The following is a 21,791-nucleotide window of genomic DNA, read 5'->3' on the forward strand; positions in this document are numbered from 1 at the left end:
ATGAGATGTTTCAGATCTCTGAGAGTTTATAGTGCTGTGAGTTTAACACTTCATAACTCAACACAACACACAAAACTAAACATCAACAATGACCTTCACCATCATCTTCATCTCGACACTTTTATTGTCCATACCAGGTAGATTTTTTAGTTAATTTACCTTATTTATATAAAACATGACTAAAATATTTTTATAAACTGTACATTTACATTTGATTCTTATGATTTATCTTTCAGGGTGTAAATCACAGATCACAGTAACTCAAAGTCCTTCAGTGAAAACTTCAGCACGAGGAGACTCTGTTACTCTGAACTGTAAACTCAGTTCTCCTTCAGACTGTTACACACCCTGTGTGTCCTGGTACTTACAGAAACCTGGAGAAGCTCCTAAACTCCTGATATATTATATAAACACTCTTCAGTCTGGAACTCCATCAAGATTCAGTGGCAGTGGATCAAACACAGATTTTACTCTGAGCATCAGTGAAGTTCAGACTGAAGATGCAGGAGATTATTACTGTATGAGTTATTGTCGTGGAATTTTAGCCGCATCAAATAATACTCACTAAGAGTCAAAGTCAAGGATCACACAGACACACTGTCGACAGAATTTTCTTTGTCTGAATTTTATATATTCTGCAGAATAGGCTCTCACTCCCTGGTGCTAGAAGTCTAAACCCAAGAGCCCCGATCACAAGGTTGAACACACATTTATAGTAAGATGCTGAAATACGTACAACCATCCGTTTCTACGTCATTTAGAAGATAGCCTTCAGCTGTCAGTGATTAAGAACATAAACAGTTAAACACAAATCTAGTGAAATCATACAACGTATGTCTTGTTCTCAGTACATGATGTTTAAGTCCTTGGACATTGTACTTTGCTCAAAAGACAGAAAGAGCATAATTCTGTACGTTAGCAGAAAAAGATGATCTCCATATGAATCACGATTTATGAGCTTATGATTGTAATTAAAAAATGAAAAATAGGATGAATAATATGAAAATAATAGCATAATAAAAGTCCTTCACTACACTCCTCCCTTTTTATGATTTATTCATAACTTCATTTACTGTCATCGTTACGTAGCTCTAGTTATTACCCTTAACCATAGTGTACATAGAGTTCTGTGCAGTTGTAAAAGCAAAAATGCACACACATAATATGATCATGAACCTCATTTTTGAAAGAAGAAAAATAGTTAGTTTTCTTGAAGAAATTGAGCACAGTTAGAGTTGGGGTCGTGAGCCCTTGATGATTCCGGATTGAGCACAGTTAGAGTTGGGGTCGTGAGCCCTGAGCACAGTTAGAGTTGGGGTCGTGAGCCCTGAGCACAGTTAGAGTTGGGGTCGTGAGCCCTTGTTGATTAATTTCCTTTGTAGGTTCGGGTTTGGTAGGACCACACGGTGCAGTTGTGCCAAGCTATCCTGATTAAAGATGTCGTGTGCGTGTGTCCAAACCAAACCCAGAATACTGGAGTCGTCCTCCAATACCTTGTGAGCTGTTGCAGTTCTCTCGTGTCGTTCTTCGTATAAACTTGCAGTATACAGGTATCTGTGGTTCCCACCAATACGAAAAAGTGGTCCGTAGCAGTCGACTAGCCGTCCTCCCTTTTGGTTTACACCTTGCAGTCCAGGACCAACCCTCCGGCAATGGGCAACGTGCACCCAGGTGGCATGCTCCGCGACCTTCACGGCGGTGTGAGTCGTCAGCAGAACCTGAAATGCCTCCCACCGTCTCGCCTTCCAGGATTTCCTCCTCAGGTTTTTTCACCAAACCGAAATCTCCTGGTTTGATGTTGTGCAAAGGTCCCTCTGCGGGGCGTGGTAGTGCTGCTTTAACCTGTTTTGAGATATTTTGAAGGATAGAAGACATAGAAATACAATACTGCAACATGTCATTTTCATTTCGAAGGGTATCACCTGCCGCCCTGTGTGGTTCCCACCCCATATGTGGGGGTCTTCCAAAAAGTATTTCAAAAGGGGACAATTTAGTTCGGTCTCTGACCCTCATTCTCATGTACATGAGTACCAGTGGTAAGCACTGAACCCAATTAAATTTTGTTTCTTCACACATTCAAACAGTAACGTTTACCTTCTGCTGGTGTCAATTCAATGTAATCCATTATTACATGTGTGAATGGTCCCTCAGGAAATGGGATGCCCCACAGGTGCGGTTTTTACCCCTCTTGCAACATTATTATCCAGACATATATGACAGTTTTCACAATGTCTCTGCGCTACAGGAGAAAAACCCTTTGTGAACCAATTTTGTGCCATGGCTGTCAGCATTCCTCCTTTGGACACGTATTCTAAGCCATGTGTCAACCTAGCAAAATGGGAATAAAAGTGTTTAGGTAAACAAGGTTTTTGATTTGGACCCATCCAAATCCCTTCAGGAGTTTTGGTAGCTCCACGCGATTTCCATAGAGCTATTTCTGTTGGGAGAGAAAATGTTTGCATGCTTATTAGTGACTCCTGTGCTATTTCAGCTTCCTTTTCCTGGGAAATCTGCGTAAGAGAAAAATCAATGTTAGTAGAAATGAGAGATGCTTGCTTTGCCGCTTCGTCCGCGCGTGCATTGCCTCTCGAGACCACGTCCTGTTCCTTGGTGTGTGCTTTGCATTTACACAAAGCTATTTGAGAAAGGAGTAAAATTTCCTCTAAAAGAGAAACAAGCAGTCAATGTAAATGGTTATAGATTGATTAGTAGCAATTTTACAAGCTTGTGTTAGTGCATGCAATTCAGCCACCTGTGCAGATTTGTGAGGTGGTAAACATCCGGATTCTACAACTTCAAAGTCAGACACAACTGCCCACCCCACCCTGTTTATACCTCTATCATCTCTGGAAGAGGAAACATCCACAAAATATGTGATGGTGCAATTAGGTATGGGTGTGTCAGCCAGGTCAGGCCTTGGTGTACATACTTCCCGTAAAGCAGACAAACAACAGTGTGGTGTACCTTCATCAGGTGTAGGTAACAATGTCGCCGGGTTCAGAACTGTACATCTTTCAACTGTGACATTAGACATTTGTAACAATGCACAGGAATAACGCAGCCACCTTGCTGCAGACAAGTGAGATGTGCGCTGTTCAAGCAGTATATGAGACACAGAATGAGGGACCAACAGACGTAGCTGTGCGTAGCCCACAAACTCACTGCTTGCTTGTACTGCTTTCTCTGCAGCTGCCACTGCCCTGAGACATCCCGGTAGGCCCCTGGCCACCGTATCAAGACGACCTGAAAAATATGCCACTGGTCTCAACTTGTCAACGTTCTTGCAACAAAACAGATGTCATACAGCCATTTCTTTCATCCACAGTTTGAATAAAAGGATTTTTTAGATCTGGCAGCCCCAAAGTGGGTGCCTGCTGTAATGTCTGTTTTAGTTCCACAAATGCCCTTTCAGCCTTCTCTGTCCATCTTATCTTCTCTGATGGTGCTAAAGGTTTTTCATAAATCATGTCATGCAATGGTTGTTGCATCTCAGAATAGTTAGCAATAAAAGTCCTGCAATAAGATGTCATACCCAAAAATGACATTACTTGTCTCTTTGTAATGGGTTTTGGTATGTTAGCTATCGCCTCTATTCTCTTTGGAGAGAGAGACTTACCCATTGGTGTAATTTCGTGTCCTAGAAAGGTTACTTTCTGGACAGAGCACTGTACCTTCTTGGGGTTGACCTTGTGGCCCTCCTCAGCTAGATGAGTGAGCAACCGTATGGTGTTGTCTGTGCACGACTGCTGAGTCGGTGCCGCCACCAAGAGGTCATCCACGTACTGCAATAAAGCAACATCATCATCCAACACAAGTTTCTGTAATGAACAATGCAATGCAAAGTTGTAAATCGTGGGGCTCTCGCTGTACCCCTCAAATGTAAAAGTAAACGAAAACTGGCTATCAGGATGGACAGGAAACACTGAAAGATGCATTTGAAATATCCACTACAGAAAACCACTGGCCGTCAGCTGGTATCTGTGAGAGAATTGTGTAAGGGTTCGGCACGTTTGGTGCCCTTACCTGCACCACAGCATTTACTGCTTGGAGGTCTTGAACAAACCTCCACTCTGTGGGCTGACCTGCATCTCTGACCTTTTGTACAGGAAAAATGGGTGTTCTCACAGGTGAGTTTGGGCAGGGAACAATTATCCCTTTCTCCAATAAGGCCTCAAATACTGGCCTTGTTCCCTCAAGCGCCTCCCTTTTCAGAGGGTATTGAGGTTTGCATGGTCTGTAATCACTCTTTGGGGTGATAACTACTGGTTCACACCCTTTAATCAAACCCACATCATATTTATCTTTAGCCCACAGGTAGTCAGGTACTTTGTCAAGAACCTCTTGCGGTAAATCAATGCTAGCACACGTCATGTGTGCTGGCAAAATGTTTGTAAATTTGAATCTGCAGAAACAGCTTTCTGTATTACAACGCTCTCTCTCTCAGCAATGAAAAAAGAAACACAACTTCTCCTGTGTGCCGTTATCTGCTCTGAGAACTGCACGTTATCTGACAACATTTCCCAATCAACAGCCTCGCTACAGGCCTTTGGAAATTTACCTGCTTTTTCCCATGGCTGACTGGTATTTTTTGCAATGGAAACATGGGGTACCGAATTTTCAACATCAAAAATTTGTTCTTGCTTTTCTGTCAATTTGAACGAGTGCCACACACCATGAGTCATTCCAGCATTTATGGGTTATAGTCAAACCTTCTGTTTTTACAGAGAACCATTTCTATGAGCTGTGCAATGCATGTTATCAGCTGGAATGACCTCGCTGGCTTGTGGCAATCTTATCTTCCCTTCAGCATGCAACTCTTCACTTATACACAGGCCCATTCATACACATACAACATAGACACACACATAGATGACATTCTGGAATCCCAACAAGAAATATTCAGGCCTTGGTTGTTACGTAAGATCCTAGCATTAATTTTACACATCAAATCCCTCCCCATGAGGTTTACCGGACACGCGTCAGATAAGAGGAACATATGCATAAACTCGTTACCGTCAGGCATACAACAGAGTGGACCAGTAAATTCTTCCCTCACTATATGCCCCGTAGCACTCATAGATGAGTTAAACTGCCCACTCAAGGTGACAAATGGGAATTCATCTTTGCGTATGACAGAGTGAGTTGCATCCAGAGTCTACCTATAAACAACAATACCTGTCCCTCAACCATTATTTCTTATCAATATCAAGCAAAGCAAGTCCTTCATTGCATAGAGCATTTCTTTCCCTATCACACACATCAGAAAAAACAGAATTAGCAAGCAGATAATATGGCATTCGAACCGCAGAAAAAACAAGATTGGACTTACCCGCCTCTGTACGATGCTCCCCTTCCCCCTCCTGGCTTCAGTCACCCCTTTCTTTACACGCCGGCAAGTTTCCCGCGCCCGCTTGGAGTTCCTCTGTCCCTTGAGTTTTCAAGAAATGGAAACATTGTGATTTCAAATGTCCTTTCTTCCCGCAATACCAGCAAACTCTTTCTTTTGGGTCTTCCGGCCACTGTTTTCCTCTCCTCTTCTCCCTTTCTTTCTGCTGTCCGTTGTCTCGGAAACGTTGTCCTTGCGAAGAGAAATTTCGCTGGTTGTGTTGTGGCTGTGTCCATTCTCCTATCTTGGCAAAAGCTAAAGATAACTGTTGGTCCGCCTTTCTCTGCTTTTTTCGTTTGTCTTCATCCAGCAGGCGTTCAGCGTGCAGAGAATGTGTGACAACCTCGCCCAGTTTTCCCGACTTCCACCCAATGCAGGTTTGTTTTACCTTTGCTGAAATGTCAGGTTGAAGTCCTCCCAGGAACATCTGCTTGAGATAAGATTCCCATGATGTTACGTCTCCCGTGTTGATGTTTACTCCCTCTGGTTTCAACATTCCTGAGCATTGTTCAAATACGGTAGTTAAACGATTCAGATATTCTTCAACCGGTTCATCGGGCTTTTGCTTAGTTTGAGTCAGTCTCTGAGTGTTTACTGTTACCGGGTAGATGTCCTTGAGGGCCTTTGCGATTTGTTCCACAGCATTTCGATAAGGCAGGTTGTGGTCGTGGTTCCAGTCAGGGTGTGTGGGTGCGCTGTCATCAGGCCATTTCTCCGTCATTTTCGTTCCCAGCCGGAAACCGTGTCTCTTTTCCAGGATCTTTTTCACTTCCTGGATTCTGGGTGAATAAGTTCGACAAAACTGAATTAATTCTTCGGCCATTACTGTTCCTCCTACCTCAACAGGGGAAAAGTCTCCTCCCATCTCCTGTATTTCCGCCATCCATAGGGCCTGTACACCAGCATCGGTTGACCTTCCGGCCCTGCGACTTGAATCATGGGTGCTTGAATGCTGGATTTAGCTGTTTGTCTGGTGAACGGCTTCTCTGCTGTTTCCTTAGGCCTTGCCTCCCGTTCCTTCTTTATCTGAACATCATCTTTGTTCTGATTCTGGTCCACGTGGCAGTTCTTGCATCGGCGGTGGCGGGGGTGCAATCAGGTAGTGCTTGTCGTGCTGGCTTTTGTATCTGTGCGGCTTGTTGAGCTGGTCGTTGTATCTGTGCGATTTGTTGAGCAGGTGGGGGTGGAGGGCGACGTTGTGGAGGGGGTTGGAGGTCATCGTCCAGAAGCGGTACCCTTGTGCAGGTGCATAGGGAGGAGGAAAAAACAGAAAGTTAGGTTCATCATGTAATGAATCTGATGTAGGAAAACATTTGCTTAATGTTTAGCTCTGACTTAGTCTGAGTCAGTTCGTCCTTGGTCTTTATCTTACTCTGTGCTCTCATTTCTCTGCCATCCGCAATGATTTTTCCCTTAATAAAATGAGTGCTTTTACACTCAGTGTTCCTTTAGGAGGAAAATCATACCTTTTCTCCCAGATTTTACGCTTTCCAACGCCCCCGTGCCCTTTGATTTGATCACTCGAGCATACACACCATTTTCCAGATCCATTGACTTTGTACTCCCTTTCGAATTACCCTGACCCATGGTCATGAACGAAATAACGCTTACCGTATTATCTATTCAGATGCCACCACAACGGTTCTTTTCCAGATTCCGTCAGCTTTGACTCCAGAAATGGTTGAGACTCTCCCTTCCCTTAGGCCTGGGGTACGGAGCCCGAGACCTCTCGTCTCAGGGGTGATCAGTCAGTCTCTCCCAAACCTTCTGGAGTCTTCAGCTGTGGAATCCCATCCTCGTCGCCATTATTGTCGTGGAATTTTAGCCGCATCAAATAATACTCACTAAGAGTCAAAGTCAAGGATCACACAGACACACTGTCGACAGAATTTTCTTTGTCTGAATTTTATATATTCTGCAGAATAGGCTCTCACTCCCTGGTGCTAGAAGTCTAAACCCAAGAGCCCCGATCACAAGGTTGAACACACATTTATAGTAAGATGCTGAAATACGTACAATCATCCGTTTCTACGTCATTTAGAAGATAGCCTTCAGCTGTCAGTGATTAAGAACATAAACAGTTAAACACAAATCTAGTGAAATCACAAAACGTATGTCTTGTTCTCAGTACATGATGTTTAAGTCCTTACTTTGCTCAAAAGACAGAAAGAGCATAATTCTGTACGTTAGCAGAAAAAGATGATCTCCATATGAATCACAATTTATGAGCTTATGATTGTAATTAAAAAATGAAAAATAGGATGAATAATATGAAAATAATAGCATAATAAAAGTCCTCCACTACATTATCACAGTGGTGGTGTGTTCACACAGTGATAAAGAGTCGTACAAAAACCTCCTTCAGTCAGACTGCACAGATACACCTGACAGATACTGCAGCTGCACACACACACACACACACACACACACACGCACACACACACACACACGCACACACACACGCACACGCACACATTCTGGTTTCCATGTTTTGTGGGGACATCCATAGACGTAATGCATTTTATACCATACAAACTGTATATTCTATTCCCCCTCTATTCCCTAACCCAAACCATCACAGAAACCCCTTTGCTACTTCACATTTTCAATAAACATCATTTTATTTGATTTATAAGCTTGTTTCCTCATGGGGACGTCAAAATGTCCCAACAAAATTGGTCCCAACAACGTGATAATTACCAGGTACACACACACGCACTTTTACACAGACGTATAGAGAGTTTATCAGATTTCACTGCTATAGTTGTGTATTTATATATCTGTGTGAATGTGAGAAATAAATCTTGAATGTTTAAGTGCAGGTTACAACATTTCTTCATTTGATCTTCTCTAAATATTCAATATATTAATCTGACTTCTGAGATCGGAATCATTGTGAAGTGTTGAATCTGATCAAAGCTCATTTCTTCATCCATCAGTTAAACTCATCAGCGTCTCATTTCAGAGAATAAAGAGTGAAACTGAGAGTTCAACTCATATTTGTATCTTCAGGATGAAGAGATTCAGTTCCTCTCAGAACAGAGCAGATGTTCATACACAAGAGTTTGATCTTCCTCCAATACAATCAACAAACACTAAAACTAGTCAAATAAAAACTCATTTATAATGATGTTTTATTATCTTTTCTCACAGTATGTCTTCTGTTTTAATATTCATGACATTCATAAGATCAAATGTAAGTGGTTGCTGGTTTGTCTTTCTGGTCTTGTGTCAGTTTATCTGCAGGTGTCTTCATGCTTCATTGAGTGAAGTTTATTTATAAATGTGAGATGTGTGAACTCCTGAAGTATCAACACATTTATAAAAGAGACAAAAGAAATCAAGAGAATATAATGTTACTTCTCTTTATTGACATTTATTAAAAGCAGACAGAATGAATAAAGCAGAGAGACAGAGTGTTGTATGAATAGTTGTTCACTGTTGATGTGAGACATGAATGAGAAGAAGAGATGAGAAGAAGAGAGGATCTACTCAGAACACAGATCTTTCTTCACTTCTCCAGTGACTGTCTGACCTTCCCGACTGATCTCACAGATCACTGAGTCTCTGTTGATCCATTCTTGTTCAGTGAGAGTCAGACTGCTGCTCCAGCTGTACAGACCGCCGTCTTTCTGTAGGACTCCAGCTCTGTTCTCCTGAGATCCTGACATCTTCCCATTCACTTTCCAGCTCAGACTCCAGTCTGAAGGGAAACCATTGCTGGCCACACACATCACTGTTGCTGTCTTCTTGATGGAAATCTCTTCACTGGACGGCGGCAGGATGATCACTTTAGGACGAGTTAAACCTGACATACACAGATACACAGAGAAAAAGATCAAGAGATTAAAAATAAATCATAATACATCCATAATAAAATATATCTTCTGTTTTTGAGTTTAATATCATGTCATCAGTTAATATCATTTACTCTGTTAATGCACTACACTTATTATAACACAAACACAGTAATAATAAAACAATATTTTATATGAATATTTGTTTCCTGTGACTGAAGTGGCAGCAACAACAAGGTCATGAGTTTGATTCCCAAAATCTGTACAATATCTTGACTGCATTATAAATCACTTCATATTAAAACATCTCGCAAACACATTTTAAATTTTTTTTTGTTGAATCAACTCAGATTTACAAGTCATTTCAATGTACTATTATTTATCTTGACTAAAGATGAGTTGTTATAACTTCATGTCAACTTTCTTTTATAAGTTGTAGTAACTCATCTCTTGTCAACATATTTTTTTTTTATTATTATTTAAGGCAGCAAAGATTGTTTTACAGTGCAAAAATGTAATAATTTATTGTCAGTGGTATTTTCATGTAAAATGTAAAAATATGTTTAATGTAAAATATGTTTAATATGATTTTATCCTATCATACTGAATCTTATAAAGGTTTGTAACAGAAGTTTGTGTAAATATTCAATCGGGTCTCACTGCGCTTGCGCGGCGTTCTGTGATAAGCGGTTTAATCGCAGTTTCATCTCTTGTTGTTTTGTTATGCGCTGACACTTTTATTTGTGGAAACATCAAAGCCACTCTGAAGATCTGATAAATCAACAAATCAATATAATTAACAATATAACAATAATCATTTATAAATCTTATAAAGTTACTTGTATCTCTTACAGTTCCTCGATTGATGTTTTTAATTTCTATCTATTTCTATCTGAGCTTGTAGTTATTTATGAAGTTCACTTTAAAATTAATACTGAATTTATTTGGTCAGTACGGAGACACAAGATGTCTTCTGTTAACACGTGTTTATATGAAGTGAGTCTGCGCGCCACACAACAAAAATTAAAGTAGCAGACACTTGAATCTCAAAATGTGTTAATAAAGACAAATAAATTAAGATTTGACCTTCTTCTTTAAATTCAGCAAATTTATCGTCAAGACACAATGACTTCAGACTAGAAAAAAAAGTCTCATAATACAACACAATTCATTTTAAAACCCATAAACATTAAACATATAAGATAAAGAGTTTATTATCTCTGTGCATGAAATGTGTTATATCAGTAAACTTGCTTAGCTTTAATTTAAAAAAATAACACATTTAATTCTGCATGATAATAATTTTAATACTGAAGTGTTTGATTTTTCCTCTCGTGAGCATTTAAACAACATTATGTTTATATCACTGAATTACACGCAGTCTTCAAAAGAAATCTCAATTTATATAAAAACGCTCTTACTGAGAATTAAAAATAATAAATAGAAAGAAAGAAATGCTACATAATATAACTGCATGCTATAAAAACAATTTAAACAAAGTTATTATATAATTTTTGTACTTACTGCCGACTTCCAGTCTTGTGCCGGTGCCGAATGTGTACCACAGTGATAGAAATAAACTGAGCAGCTGTACAAAAACCTCTGAACGCTTCACTAACTTTATAACAAACACATTTAACACAATGATTAAACTCTTTATGAATTGAGCTCTGATATGATCAAATATTTCTGAAAAGGTTTGAAATCTCTTTAATTACTCATCTTATTAAAACTATATTATTTTATTAAATCATCATCTGATGAGTTTCTTCACTACAGAAGTTGTTTAGATGATCTGAGGATTCTTGTATCTATATAAATTCTTGTATAGATGGTTTCAGCAGTAACAACATAAACAAGCGGCTGTTGTGGTCCGCACGTAACTTCCGGTAAACTCTGCTAAGAATAAATAACAACAAAGTTCTTTAAATGTAGTTTATTTATATAACAAGCAAAAAAAACAACAACACATAAATTAGGAAACCAAAACATTTGTTATTTTCAAAGAGGCGTTTCTTCAAGAGATCAGTTAGCAACTAGTCAGACCATAAAAAAAATCAAAACCGGAAGTAAAGTTCGGATCCAGACGTGAATTGCGTCAGTGCACGTGCGTCCGATGAAACGTCTATATGACAAAATCCACAAACAGATGAAACTTGTCTTACAGCTTTGCTAAAAGTATGATGTTCACAAACAAACCCAAAGTAATAAAACATCAGATGTCTCTATCTGTTACTGATATTCAGGATCTGATCTGTGTGTCTTCTCTTCTCCTGCAGTTCAGATCACTGAAAGTCTACTAAACACATTCAACACCTCGAGTAACTAAAGGGTTAATTTAAGAGAAAAATCTACTCATGTTATCTCAAACAGTTCAGTGTCCCTTCAGATCAAGAGAACCAAACCAATTAAATATGATTTAAAGAACTGCACAGAAAAAAATTCTTTCAATTTACTCAATAGTTTTAAGGTAAGTGGTCGCAATCAATTTATTTAAGCTACATTTAAACAAAAAATTTTTGTTTTGTTTTGTTATTTTTTGTTTGTTTGTTTAAATGTAGCTTAATAAATGTAGCAAATAAATTGATTGCGACCAGCTATCTTAAAAAATGGAGTAAATTGAATGACTCATTTCTTCAGTGTGTATTTGTGTTTATAAGAAAAAATAAACTCTGAATATTTCAGTAAGCAGAATTTTATACACAATTGTTTTATGTGTTTGTCTAAGTTAATAGAGACGACTCTGTCATTGGGCCGATGTGTGAATCTTTACAAACTCAACACTAAACTTTCATCATTCAGTGAGATAAAGAAGACAAAGACTGTAAACAGCTCTACTGTAGTGTTTGTTTGTTACTTTCATCTAAAATCTGAGAAAGATGTAAATGTTTCAGTCATTTGATTGAGATTTCTTCAGTTTGTAAATGTAAGTGTCAGTGAAAGAGGAAACAGATTTGAATTTGTGTGATTGTGATCAGATGAGAGCAGAAGATCAGACTATCAGTCAGTCAGGACATCACAGCTCCTTCACTTCTCAATCATTCACTGGAAACATGACAACACAAACTCTCATCTGTTCTCTGATCATTTCACTTACAGGTCACATTCAATGACTGCATCTCAATCTTTATTCATCTTTGTGTCATGATGACTAACACTGATCTGATGCTTGTGTTGTTTTTCAGGTTGTTTTGGTGAGATTATTCTCACTCAGAGTCCTAAAGTTCAGATGGTGTCAGGAGGAGAAAGCGTCTCTCTCATCTGTAAATCCAGCAGTTCTGCTTTTCAATCCAGTTTAGCTTGGTATCATCAGACACCCGGAAAAACACACAAACTTCTTTTCACTAGTGTTGGTAGCCGAGTGTCTGGTGTGTCTGAGAGATTTACTGATGAGAGATCAGGCACAAACTTCAAACTGAATATTAGAGATGTTCAGCCTGAAGATGCAGGAGATTATTACTGTCAACAGTATTATGATTCATTCACACAGTGATAAAGAGTCGTACAAAAACCTCCTTCAGTAAAAGAGGAACTACAGACACACAAGTTTACTCTGATTATTACTGTGAATAAAAATAAACAATTTAATAGAAATGAAACACGTTTAACACTGATATTACACCCTCATCACTACCGATCAAACTGTGTTTACATTCAGAAATAACTCTTGATATTGTGTCATGTAATACAGTAAATAATGCTGAACACCTCCTGTTATCATCTAATGATCTACACATCAAGAATTAATCAAAATATTAAATATAAGTATCCACAAATAATAAAATCTCATCTGAAAACAATGAACATAAACATGTAGAAACAGTCAGTAAAGTATAAAGTTGTGTTGTGATGTCATGAGATAAATATTTAAATCAGTGTGAGTCTGTTTGCATATCAGATGAGATGTTTCAGATCTCTGAGAGTTTATAGTGCTGTGAGTTTAACACTTCATAACTCAACACAACACAACTAAACAACTAAACAAAACTAAACATCAACAATGACCTTCACCATCATCTTCATCTCAACACTTTTATTCTCCATACAAGGTAGATTTTTAAATTCATTTACCTTATTTATATAAAAAAATGACTTTTATAAATATTTTCATAAACTGTACGTTTACATTTGATTTTTATGATTTATCTTTCAGGGTGTAAATCACAGATCACAGTAACTCAAAGTCCTTCAGTGAAAACTGCAGCACAAGGAGACTCTGTTACTCTGAACTGTAAACTCAGTTCTCCTACAGTCTATAGCACACCCAGTCTGCACTGGTACTTACAGAAACCTGGAGAAGCTCCTAAACTCCTGATATATCTGACAAACACCCTTCAGTCAGGAACTCCATCAAGATTCAGTGGCAGTGGATCAAACAAAGATTTTACTCTGAGCATCAGTGAAGTTCAGACTGAAGATGACGGAGATTATTACTGTCAGAGTTTACACTGGATCAACAGTAAATATGTGTTCACACAGTGATAAAGAGTCGTACAAAAACCTCCATCAGTCTGACTGCACAGATACACCTGACAGATACTGCAGCTGTACACACACACACACACACACACACACACACACACACACACACACACACACACACACACACACACACACACACACACACACACACACACACACACACACACACACACACACACACATACACACACACATGAAAAGACACAACAATGATTAGAAAAATCCATCTCATGGTGTTTCTGATATTTCAGGAGTAACTGATGGTCGGTGTCAACTTGATCTGATCTCAGTTCATATTGGTCTTATTGGTTCATATTGGATAAATCATATAAAGAGAGGCTGATTTATGATGTACATGTGATGTCGCCTATCAGTTTATAATTATGATTCATACTTTTAGAGTATATCATGTAGCTGTAATTTCATTCAGATGTTCTTGTGTGCTTATTTCTGATAAAGAAAGAGGACAACATCAGTCCTGTTCTTGTCAGTTCATAAGAAATTCCCTTAAAACTTCATAACTGACAAAAGTCTTCATTGAGAAGAAGTGAAAGTGTTCAGGTTCACATCATTTAAACAAACAGTAAATGTGCGATGTGAAAATCAGATTTGCATTGATAGTGTTGAGTGATTCTGATCCTCTCAGTTCTGTCTCCTGTTAATATCTTCAAACCACATCAGCTTTAGTTTACTTTCATCTCTAAATGTAACTTTTCCAAAGTTTTTAAACAACTCTGAACTATTTTTAAAGGTTAACAATTCAGAAAAGGGCTTTTGATTAAAGATGCAATTTGTATTATCTGCACCGCTAGATGGCGCCAGATCATATCAATAACAATGATATAGGGCTCTATCTTACACCCGGCGCAATGCAGTGCAGTGCGCAACGCAAGTGTCTTTCGCTAGTTTCCACCCTGCGCAATTATAATTTTCATGTTTAGCGCCACGTTGTTTAAATAGCAAATGCATTTGCGCCTGCTTTTGTGCCCATGGGCGTTCTGTGGCCGGTTGCATAAAACTTTAAGACTAGTCTTTAAAGTTAGTCATGATTTTTTTTCTTCAAGACTGATCATAACTGTTTTAAGGATGTTACATAGAAAGGTAGATTGGTCTAATTTAAATCCAAATAATAAGACTGATTAGCCCTAACTAACTGCTAGTTAGTCAGAATCATTCTTAAGACGCAGTCTTAATGTCACGGCTATGTTTATGCAACTGGCCACTGGTCTGTAAACGAGGTGTGTTCAGGCGCATTGTTGGCTCGTTGCTATTTTGAGGCAACTAAAATAGACTACGCCATTGACCAACAAAAACCTGGTCTAAAATCTAAAGTCAAGGGCGCAATATGTTTTTTTGTTATTTAAAGAGCGCATTAGCAATATGAGCCTATAAACAGGACTACAATGCGGGTTTGCTTATCACATAGTACATGAATGTGCAGCAGCACAAAAACTCTTTTAAATATGAAAGATTAAAGGATTGAATGTAAAAGATTATTATTGAGTCTCTTGGACATAAATGAGGACTAATTATGAAACGTTAGAAGGCACAAAGAGCTGCTTCACCTGCAGCCTGGTAAGTAAATAAATGTTTTGCTTTAAACAAATGCATCTGTTTTTAAATGTTTTTTTTTTTTTAATGCTACCACACGGATTTATTGTATATGATGACGCTGTACCTGTGGATATGGTGGAATGAGAATTTTTTTTAAGTAATGCTTGAAAAAACTCTTTGCTTAAAATAAACCTGCTGTCCAAAGTGCTGAAACGTGCAAAGAGCCGTTTGTAAATTCTTTATCTTCTGTTTGTTACAAATAAAGTATTTTTAGAGTACAAACCTTTTCTTACATACTTGTAAATTATTTTTTGATGATATTGGATAGCCATACATTTAAAGCAATTAAAAGCCTGCTTTTTTACTTCCATGACTACACAGCAAAATCTGGAACCTCAGAATAACTCTATAAGGGTTAATTTCAACACTTTAAAAGTGTCTCATGGGGTCCACTCCCAATAGAGTTATTTTAACACTTTTGAAAGTGTTGGCATGTTCACTCTTTTAAAGTGTTAGCAATTGACACTATACAGAGTTAAAAATCTAACTATAAATTTACACTAATCAGTGTTAAATATTTTTTATTTGTTAAAAATTAACTCCCTCTGTGTAATTTGTTAACTCCAATGTAGTGTTATATTTTTTAATACTATGGTGTTAATATGGTAAATGTAAAGACAGAAGCATATTAAGGTACTTTTGGGACAAAAAACTTTATTTTAAACAGTTTTTTTAATGTAACAATACAGCAGTATAATCTATCATTCTCATTTTAAAACTATTAATAATTTTTTTTTAAATGTCATCTGATCAACATTTATTTATGACTGAAAAATTGTCCTTAATGTATCATGCATTTAAGTGTTCATTAAATTAACATATTAACATCCGAGACAACTAAAAAGCACATTCCCAATGTATAACAACAGTAAACACAGTTTATGGGATGCTTCAGTTCATACAAACAAGTTTGACTTCATTTCAATCCAAAATCCATGTTGGTCTTCACATATTAACAGCAGAATATGATGAACCAGTAGCTGTAAGGAGGTGATATGATCCTCAACGGTCAGACCTTCAGACTGGATATTGAACTTTTCTGTTAATAAAACAAAAATAAAAGGGAAAAATTCAGTATTAAAAACAATACAAAATCCAAAAAAACAATTTATGTTTTGCACAAAATACTCACTTTGTTATAAAATTGCTCTTCGTCTGAAGAAATTTTCATGTAGGCCTATTTCTGTGCTCCTCTAAAGTCCCCAAAGCAAATCTCCTGCACACATTAATGGATTTAAAAAAATATATATTAAACTTAAACAGCATATAAAGCAAAAAAAACAACAACAAAAAAACACCCAAAAACATTATGAGTATGAATTGCTCCATCTGAGGCTAAGACCTAAACTCAACTGCTGCATTCATATAATGACAATAACACATGACTCTTAATGTTAAACTTGATACTAACAGCAATATAAAACATAACACCTCACAACTCTCAAATATTATTTATCAAAATGTTATTTATTGAACATTTACTTACCATTTACAGTAAAAGAGATGACCTTCTGCTTGAACTGCATCATCCAAAAACACGGTTCAGTGTGTGCTGTAAAAAGTGGGAGGTCTTCTCTATTTAACACCCTAGGAGTTAACAAAATCCACTAACAAAACACTGTAGGAGTTGATTTTTTAAAAAAAAGTGGTAACACTCTGTTTTGACACCAACTCTTTATTTTTATAGAGTTAAATAAAATAGTTTTAACTCAATCCAGTGTTAAATTAACTCCGAACTCTTTATGTTTCCATTAACACCATAATTTTAACTCTGCTAAATTTGCTGTTTAAAAGAAAACAGGTTTTAAAGGTTTTAATAAAAAAATAACAATTTAAATACAAGTGAAAAACAACACAATTATTTAACATTAATCTTAAACTGGGGGTCTTCCTCCTATGATTAGTTTTTCAGTTTAGTAAGTCCGTCATCTAAATAGGGATTAGACATTGTGCCAGCACAACTGGCTTTTAAAGGGGATGAGAGCTGTGACTCTCATTGGTTTATTGCATGTTACGCCCAAAATACTCCCATTACAACAGGACCAACCCTTTTCGATTCGGACACGCCCATTTAGACGTTGCGCCGTGCGCTTTAGACAATGCGCTTAGATCGTTAAAATAGGGCCCATAATGTTTAATGACGCTCTGAAGCAGCGTGGAATTATGCGATTTGTAGTCTTTATCTCAACCGCTGATGGCCATCAATCAGACGCGAGCGAGAAATCACGTTGATGGATAAGGTAATCAAGTCTTATAAATGTTGCGTTTGATGACATCGTTTATTTCATTATGTAAGTTTATATGTGATGTTCAAAACAAAATTGTTAGTCATAGATGTTACAGGATTAGTCCAAATTCGATGGTTAACACAGCACAGAATTAAGTTTTCAACTTACAATCTACAATGATTTTTCACCTAATGTATTGACAGTACAAATCTTATTGTTTAGTGTCTTAAAATGACCATTTATATTGCTGTACAATACCTTTGATGTGCATATCGTCCGCGGGAAGACGCGCTGATTACAATCTACACACTAATGTTGTGATTAATATAATAGCATACGTCTTTTGAAGGGTTACGAATCAAAACAACTCACCCATCGCGTAAAACACAAGCAGGATCAGAATCTCGGTCTAGTTAAATGTTGTCGTGAAGCTCTCTCCATCCAGATATTGCAACACCAAATTGATCCTCATTCTTTCTCTCATTTTGTTCCAAACTCTTCTTGGGTCGTTTGGTTGGCCGTACGCTTACGGAGCTGACACAACCAGCAGCAGACGGTAAAGAGTAATCCATAACCAAGCGCGTAACCCGACAGGCGCTAACGTATAGTTCCGCAATTTTCCACGACACTGGCTGCGTCCGAAAACTCAAGGCAGTGACTCGTTGCCTCGCTGCCTCATGAGGAAATGACTTCAGAGGCATGAAGGCAGCTCAGAGAAAGACTTTCAGACGCACTTCAAAGGCAGCGTGTTTGAAATATAAACAGAGAGCGCCTTTGTGATAACTAATCACATATTTGAAAACTACAATACTAATTTCGCGCTAGAAATGCAATTAAAATGTGTAAAAAGTGAAAATTATACGTTTATTTACACTAAATTTGTGTTCGAGCCGCTTCCTTGGCCGCCATTTTATTTTTTTCGAACTCGACCACTGTTGTCATGTGGTTTTTACGTCAGTAAAGGCGGTGACAAAGAGTGACATGGATATTAACCTCATTGACAGGAGACTGCACTGCCCCGTAACAATGTTTTGAATGGAAATTTTCTCATGATTTACAAGTAGTTGAAAACATTACAGATATTGATAGTAATCAGCTAGACAAAATATATAACACTGGCCTAGTGGTTTTTGGACATTTTACTGCAAATATCTTACAAATTGCACCTTTAATAAGACTGATAAATGAAGCACTTCAACACTAAAATGTTAGGACATCAGGACTGATCTTCAGGAGAGAGCTCAGATCAAATATCACAGATCTTATGAAGCGCTTCATCATGACTGATTCTCATTTCTTCTCATGAAAACTGAATATCTCTCAGAGTCACACCTGATCATCACCCTAACATCTGATCTGAGACCAGTGGACTGATGCTTCTGGTCAGAAACTGCTGTCACATCTTTACAGTTCTCACATGAGTCTCATCTAATGAATCTCATCATTACTGTAAACTCTTATTATCTGTCTCTTATCTGTCCTGTTATAGTCATCAGTGATGAGTTTATCTGCTGTTTACTGACCTCTAGTGACAAACTTTAAATGTTATCATTGATGATCAGTGGATGGGTTCATATGTGAGACAAAGGTTTACAGGGGTTTTTGATAGCGTACAGACACTAAAATGAAAAATAACAAATGCACTTTACCCCCGGGGTATCTTCATTCTAAATACTGCTTTTACCCCGGGGTAAGGAGTGTTTGTAATTTAAAAGTGGTGTTATCTCTGAAATAAAGGGTTATAAAATCCTCCTTTGAAGCAGAGTGAACCGCACATTGCCGTGTTAAACATGTTCAGTGTGAAATGAAGCGGGGTTATAATGTTATTATGACTCAATGCTCATTTTTGTGAACTTGGGCCCTGATGCACAGCTCCTAAAAAGATTATAAGCTTTTCTCAGTCGCTTTTGACTATTTGTCAGATCAGAAATAATTTTGTTCAACCTCCACATTATCAAGGCAGATGTGCACAACATAAAAGCAAATTCTCATTGTTTTGATACAATCATGCAGATGATTATGTACAATCGTCAGCTGTTTCCTACATTTTCATGATCTTATGTCATTTTCATCCAAATATATACTACTGTTTTTTGTTGAATAGTCTTATACCTCAAAACATTCAGGAATTAGATCATCATATAAGGCAAAATTGTTGACCTTTGTGTCATGATCTGTTACTGTAAGCATGTTTTTTTAGTCTTGTGTAAATGCACTTTGTTTTGATTTGTTAGTTTGAAGACAGATATTGTCCTCATTACTTGTGTCTGCTTAGTTTTATTTTCATTTTCTTACATAATTTGTCAACATTTTACAGTTTAATCCGCATTGGTTACATTTTCATTGTTTTGTTTAATTTAGGGTTTGATGATGTTTATCAATCCATTTTAAATAATGAAAAGGATTTTAACAAGACACTGTTTGATGATCTGTGAAAAGATACTAAAGATACATTTGCATAGAGACTCTTTGCATTGGAAAGACTTGAGGATTTTTTATAGACGCATCAGAAGTTCATCATCAGAAATCTAAACTCACAGTCACCATGACCTTCATCAGCATCTTCATCTGGATGTTAACTTGTTTCTGTTTCAGAGGTGAGAACAACATTAAAATTCATCTGATTAAACTTCATCCTCTGTGCTAAATAATTCATTCATTCTGAATCTTTACTCATATTTTTATTTTCTTTATGTAGAATCAAGAGGTGAAGTGACCGTCATTCAGACACCTGCAGTCAAATCTGTTCATCTACGAGACACAGTTACTATCACCTGTAAAACTAACCCTGAAGTCTACCAGGGCTGGGGTTACCCAGCTTTTTACTGGTACTTACAGAAACCTGGAGAAGCTCCTAAACTCCTGATTAAAAAAGCAAACGAGCTTCAGTCTGGAACACCATCAAGATTCAGTGGCAGTGGATCAAAAACAGATTTTACTCTGAGCATCAGTGAAGTTCAGACTGAAGATGCAGGAGATTATTACTGTAAGAGTTTTCACTATCCTGGTGGCAAATGGGTGTTCACACAGTGATAAAGAGTCGTACAAAAACCTCCATCAGTTAATGATGGAACTACAGACACACAGGACCCGTGTGGCACACAAACTGAAACCCCATCATGTCTTTTAATACTAAAGTTTGTATAAAACCTCTGAAGATAAGACAAATCTCTTATGAATATGACTTATAAAAGCTGAAACAATACATCACATAGGCCTGTATGTGTTTTTATCAGACGCACACTTGTTGCCATTGATGTTAATTTCCAGTCCATGTTTGTTAACGGTCCTGCTAGTGGCAAAAATCTGGCAGAAATACCTTGTCGAAAATAAACATTTTGTATGAAGTGAATCGTACATGGGATTATTATAATAAAAACACAAGAGCAAAACCCCACCTTAACCCCAACACCCAGGGGCAAAAGCAAATCGTACTATTGGAAACATCCCAATGCTAACACCATCAGTCACTGTCTTGTTAATATAGCTTTCAGCCAGAAGACATCGTCAGGTGGCATCCAACTATCCTCAGACATTTTTAACCTAAAACAAACGTCCTCCAGTTGGCGGGTCGGCAGTAATGGCCAGTCACTGCTTATCTTCTCCTGGCTTCCAGCTTAACTCCTTTCATCTGTTCCAGAGCCAACAAGAGGCTCTCTCTGCTACCTCCCCTAACCTGCAAGCAGCTATCTTCCTCTCCTTTCCTTCTATTCCCAGGGCTATTCCCAGTAGCCTTCTCAGACACCTCTTTACATCCATCTTCCCACATTACCATCAGATCTATAAATAAAACCCTCCTCTCCCCCTCAGACCATATGACCACATCAGGCCTCAAGGATGTCTGGACAACCTTGAGAACATGCAGTTTCCTTCCCAGGTCCACTCTCATTTCCCATGACTGTGCCGTCTGCAGGAGGCTCTTTTTGGACGAGGGTGGCTTCTCCCCCTCCCTTATGAACTGGATGTATGAAGCTGGTCTTACATGGGTATTGCACATCTTCTGTCTCTTCTGCTCTAAGATGTTTGTATGGCTGACACCGCCGTCTGTGTATGAATGAGTGGGTGAATGTGAGGCAACTTGTAAAGCATGTTGGATGGCCATGGGTCTGTTGAAAGTGCTATATAAATGCAGTCCATTTACCATAATGCCAGCATCTATACCTCCCCTGGCTAAGTACAGTCTTACACCCTGCCAGTGTGTGCACCAACGTGCCCCTCCCTCCACATAATTTCCACAAAGAGTCTTCCCTCATTCCCCACCTGTGAAGGTTTGTTGGTGTTGGA

General features: G+C 38.0%; 1 protein-coding gene, 1 long non-coding RNA gene and 3 gene segments (V, D, J or C); 2 read left to right on the top strand and 3 right to left on the bottom strand.

Moving 5' to 3' along the window:
• Positions 1-1,777: 1,777 nt before the first annotated feature.
• LOC141362058 (uncharacterized) lies at positions 1,778-6,620 on the bottom strand. The gene is made up of 2 exons (XM_073863815.1): positions 5,330-6,620; positions 1,778-1,842 (listed from the first exon to the last, which is right to left on the bottom strand). The coding sequence occupies exon 1, from the start codon at positions 6,267-6,269 to the stop codon at positions 5,367-5,369; it is 903 nt and encodes a 300-aa protein (XP_073719916.1). The 5' UTR covers positions 6,270-6,620; the 3' UTR covers positions 1,778-1,842; positions 5,330-5,366.
• Positions 6,621-8,743: 2,123 nt separating this feature from the next.
• LOC129425769 (Ig lambda-2 chain C region-like) lies at positions 8,744-12,046 on the bottom strand. The segment is given in 3 exon segments: positions 8,744-9,194; positions 10,708-10,801; positions 12,041-12,046. Coding segments are annotated over 3 exon segments (420 nt in total).
• A 1,118-nt stretch (positions 12,047-13,164) lies between these two features.
• Positions 13,165-13,847, top strand: LOC129425548 (immunoglobulin kappa variable 1-39-like). The segment is given in 2 exon segments: positions 13,165-13,232; positions 13,337-13,847. Coding segments are annotated over 2 exon segments (378 nt in total).
• Positions 13,848-15,626: 1,779 nt separating this feature from the next.
• On the bottom strand, positions 15,627-17,055 carry LOC141362135 (uncharacterized). The gene is made up of 3 exons (XR_012368123.1): positions 16,766-17,055; positions 16,412-16,495; positions 15,627-16,318 (listed from the first exon to the last, which is right to left on the bottom strand). It is a non-coding gene; the product is annotated as an uncharacterized lncRNA (long non-coding RNA).
• A 2,873-nt stretch (positions 17,056-19,928) lies between these two features.
• LOC129425981 (Ig kappa chain V region K29-213-like) lies at positions 19,929-20,561 on the top strand. The segment is given in 2 exon segments: positions 19,929-20,104; positions 20,206-20,561. Coding segments are annotated over 2 exon segments (387 nt in total).
• The last annotated feature ends 1,230 nt before the right edge of the window (positions 20,562-21,791 follow it).

The sequence above is a fragment of the Misgurnus anguillicaudatus genome, chromosome 25 (genome assembly GCF_027580225.2).
Source record: "Misgurnus anguillicaudatus chromosome 25, ASM2758022v2, whole genome shotgun sequence".
Lineage (NCBI taxonomy): Eukaryota > Metazoa > Chordata > Actinopteri > Cypriniformes > Cobitidae > Misgurnus > Misgurnus anguillicaudatus.

Excerpts from the sequence above, each read along its gene's own strand:
- LOC141362058 (XM_073863815.1), bottom strand. The coding sequence starts at position 6,269 with ATGGCGGAAATACAGGAGATGGGAGGAGACTTTTCCCCTGTTGAGGTA.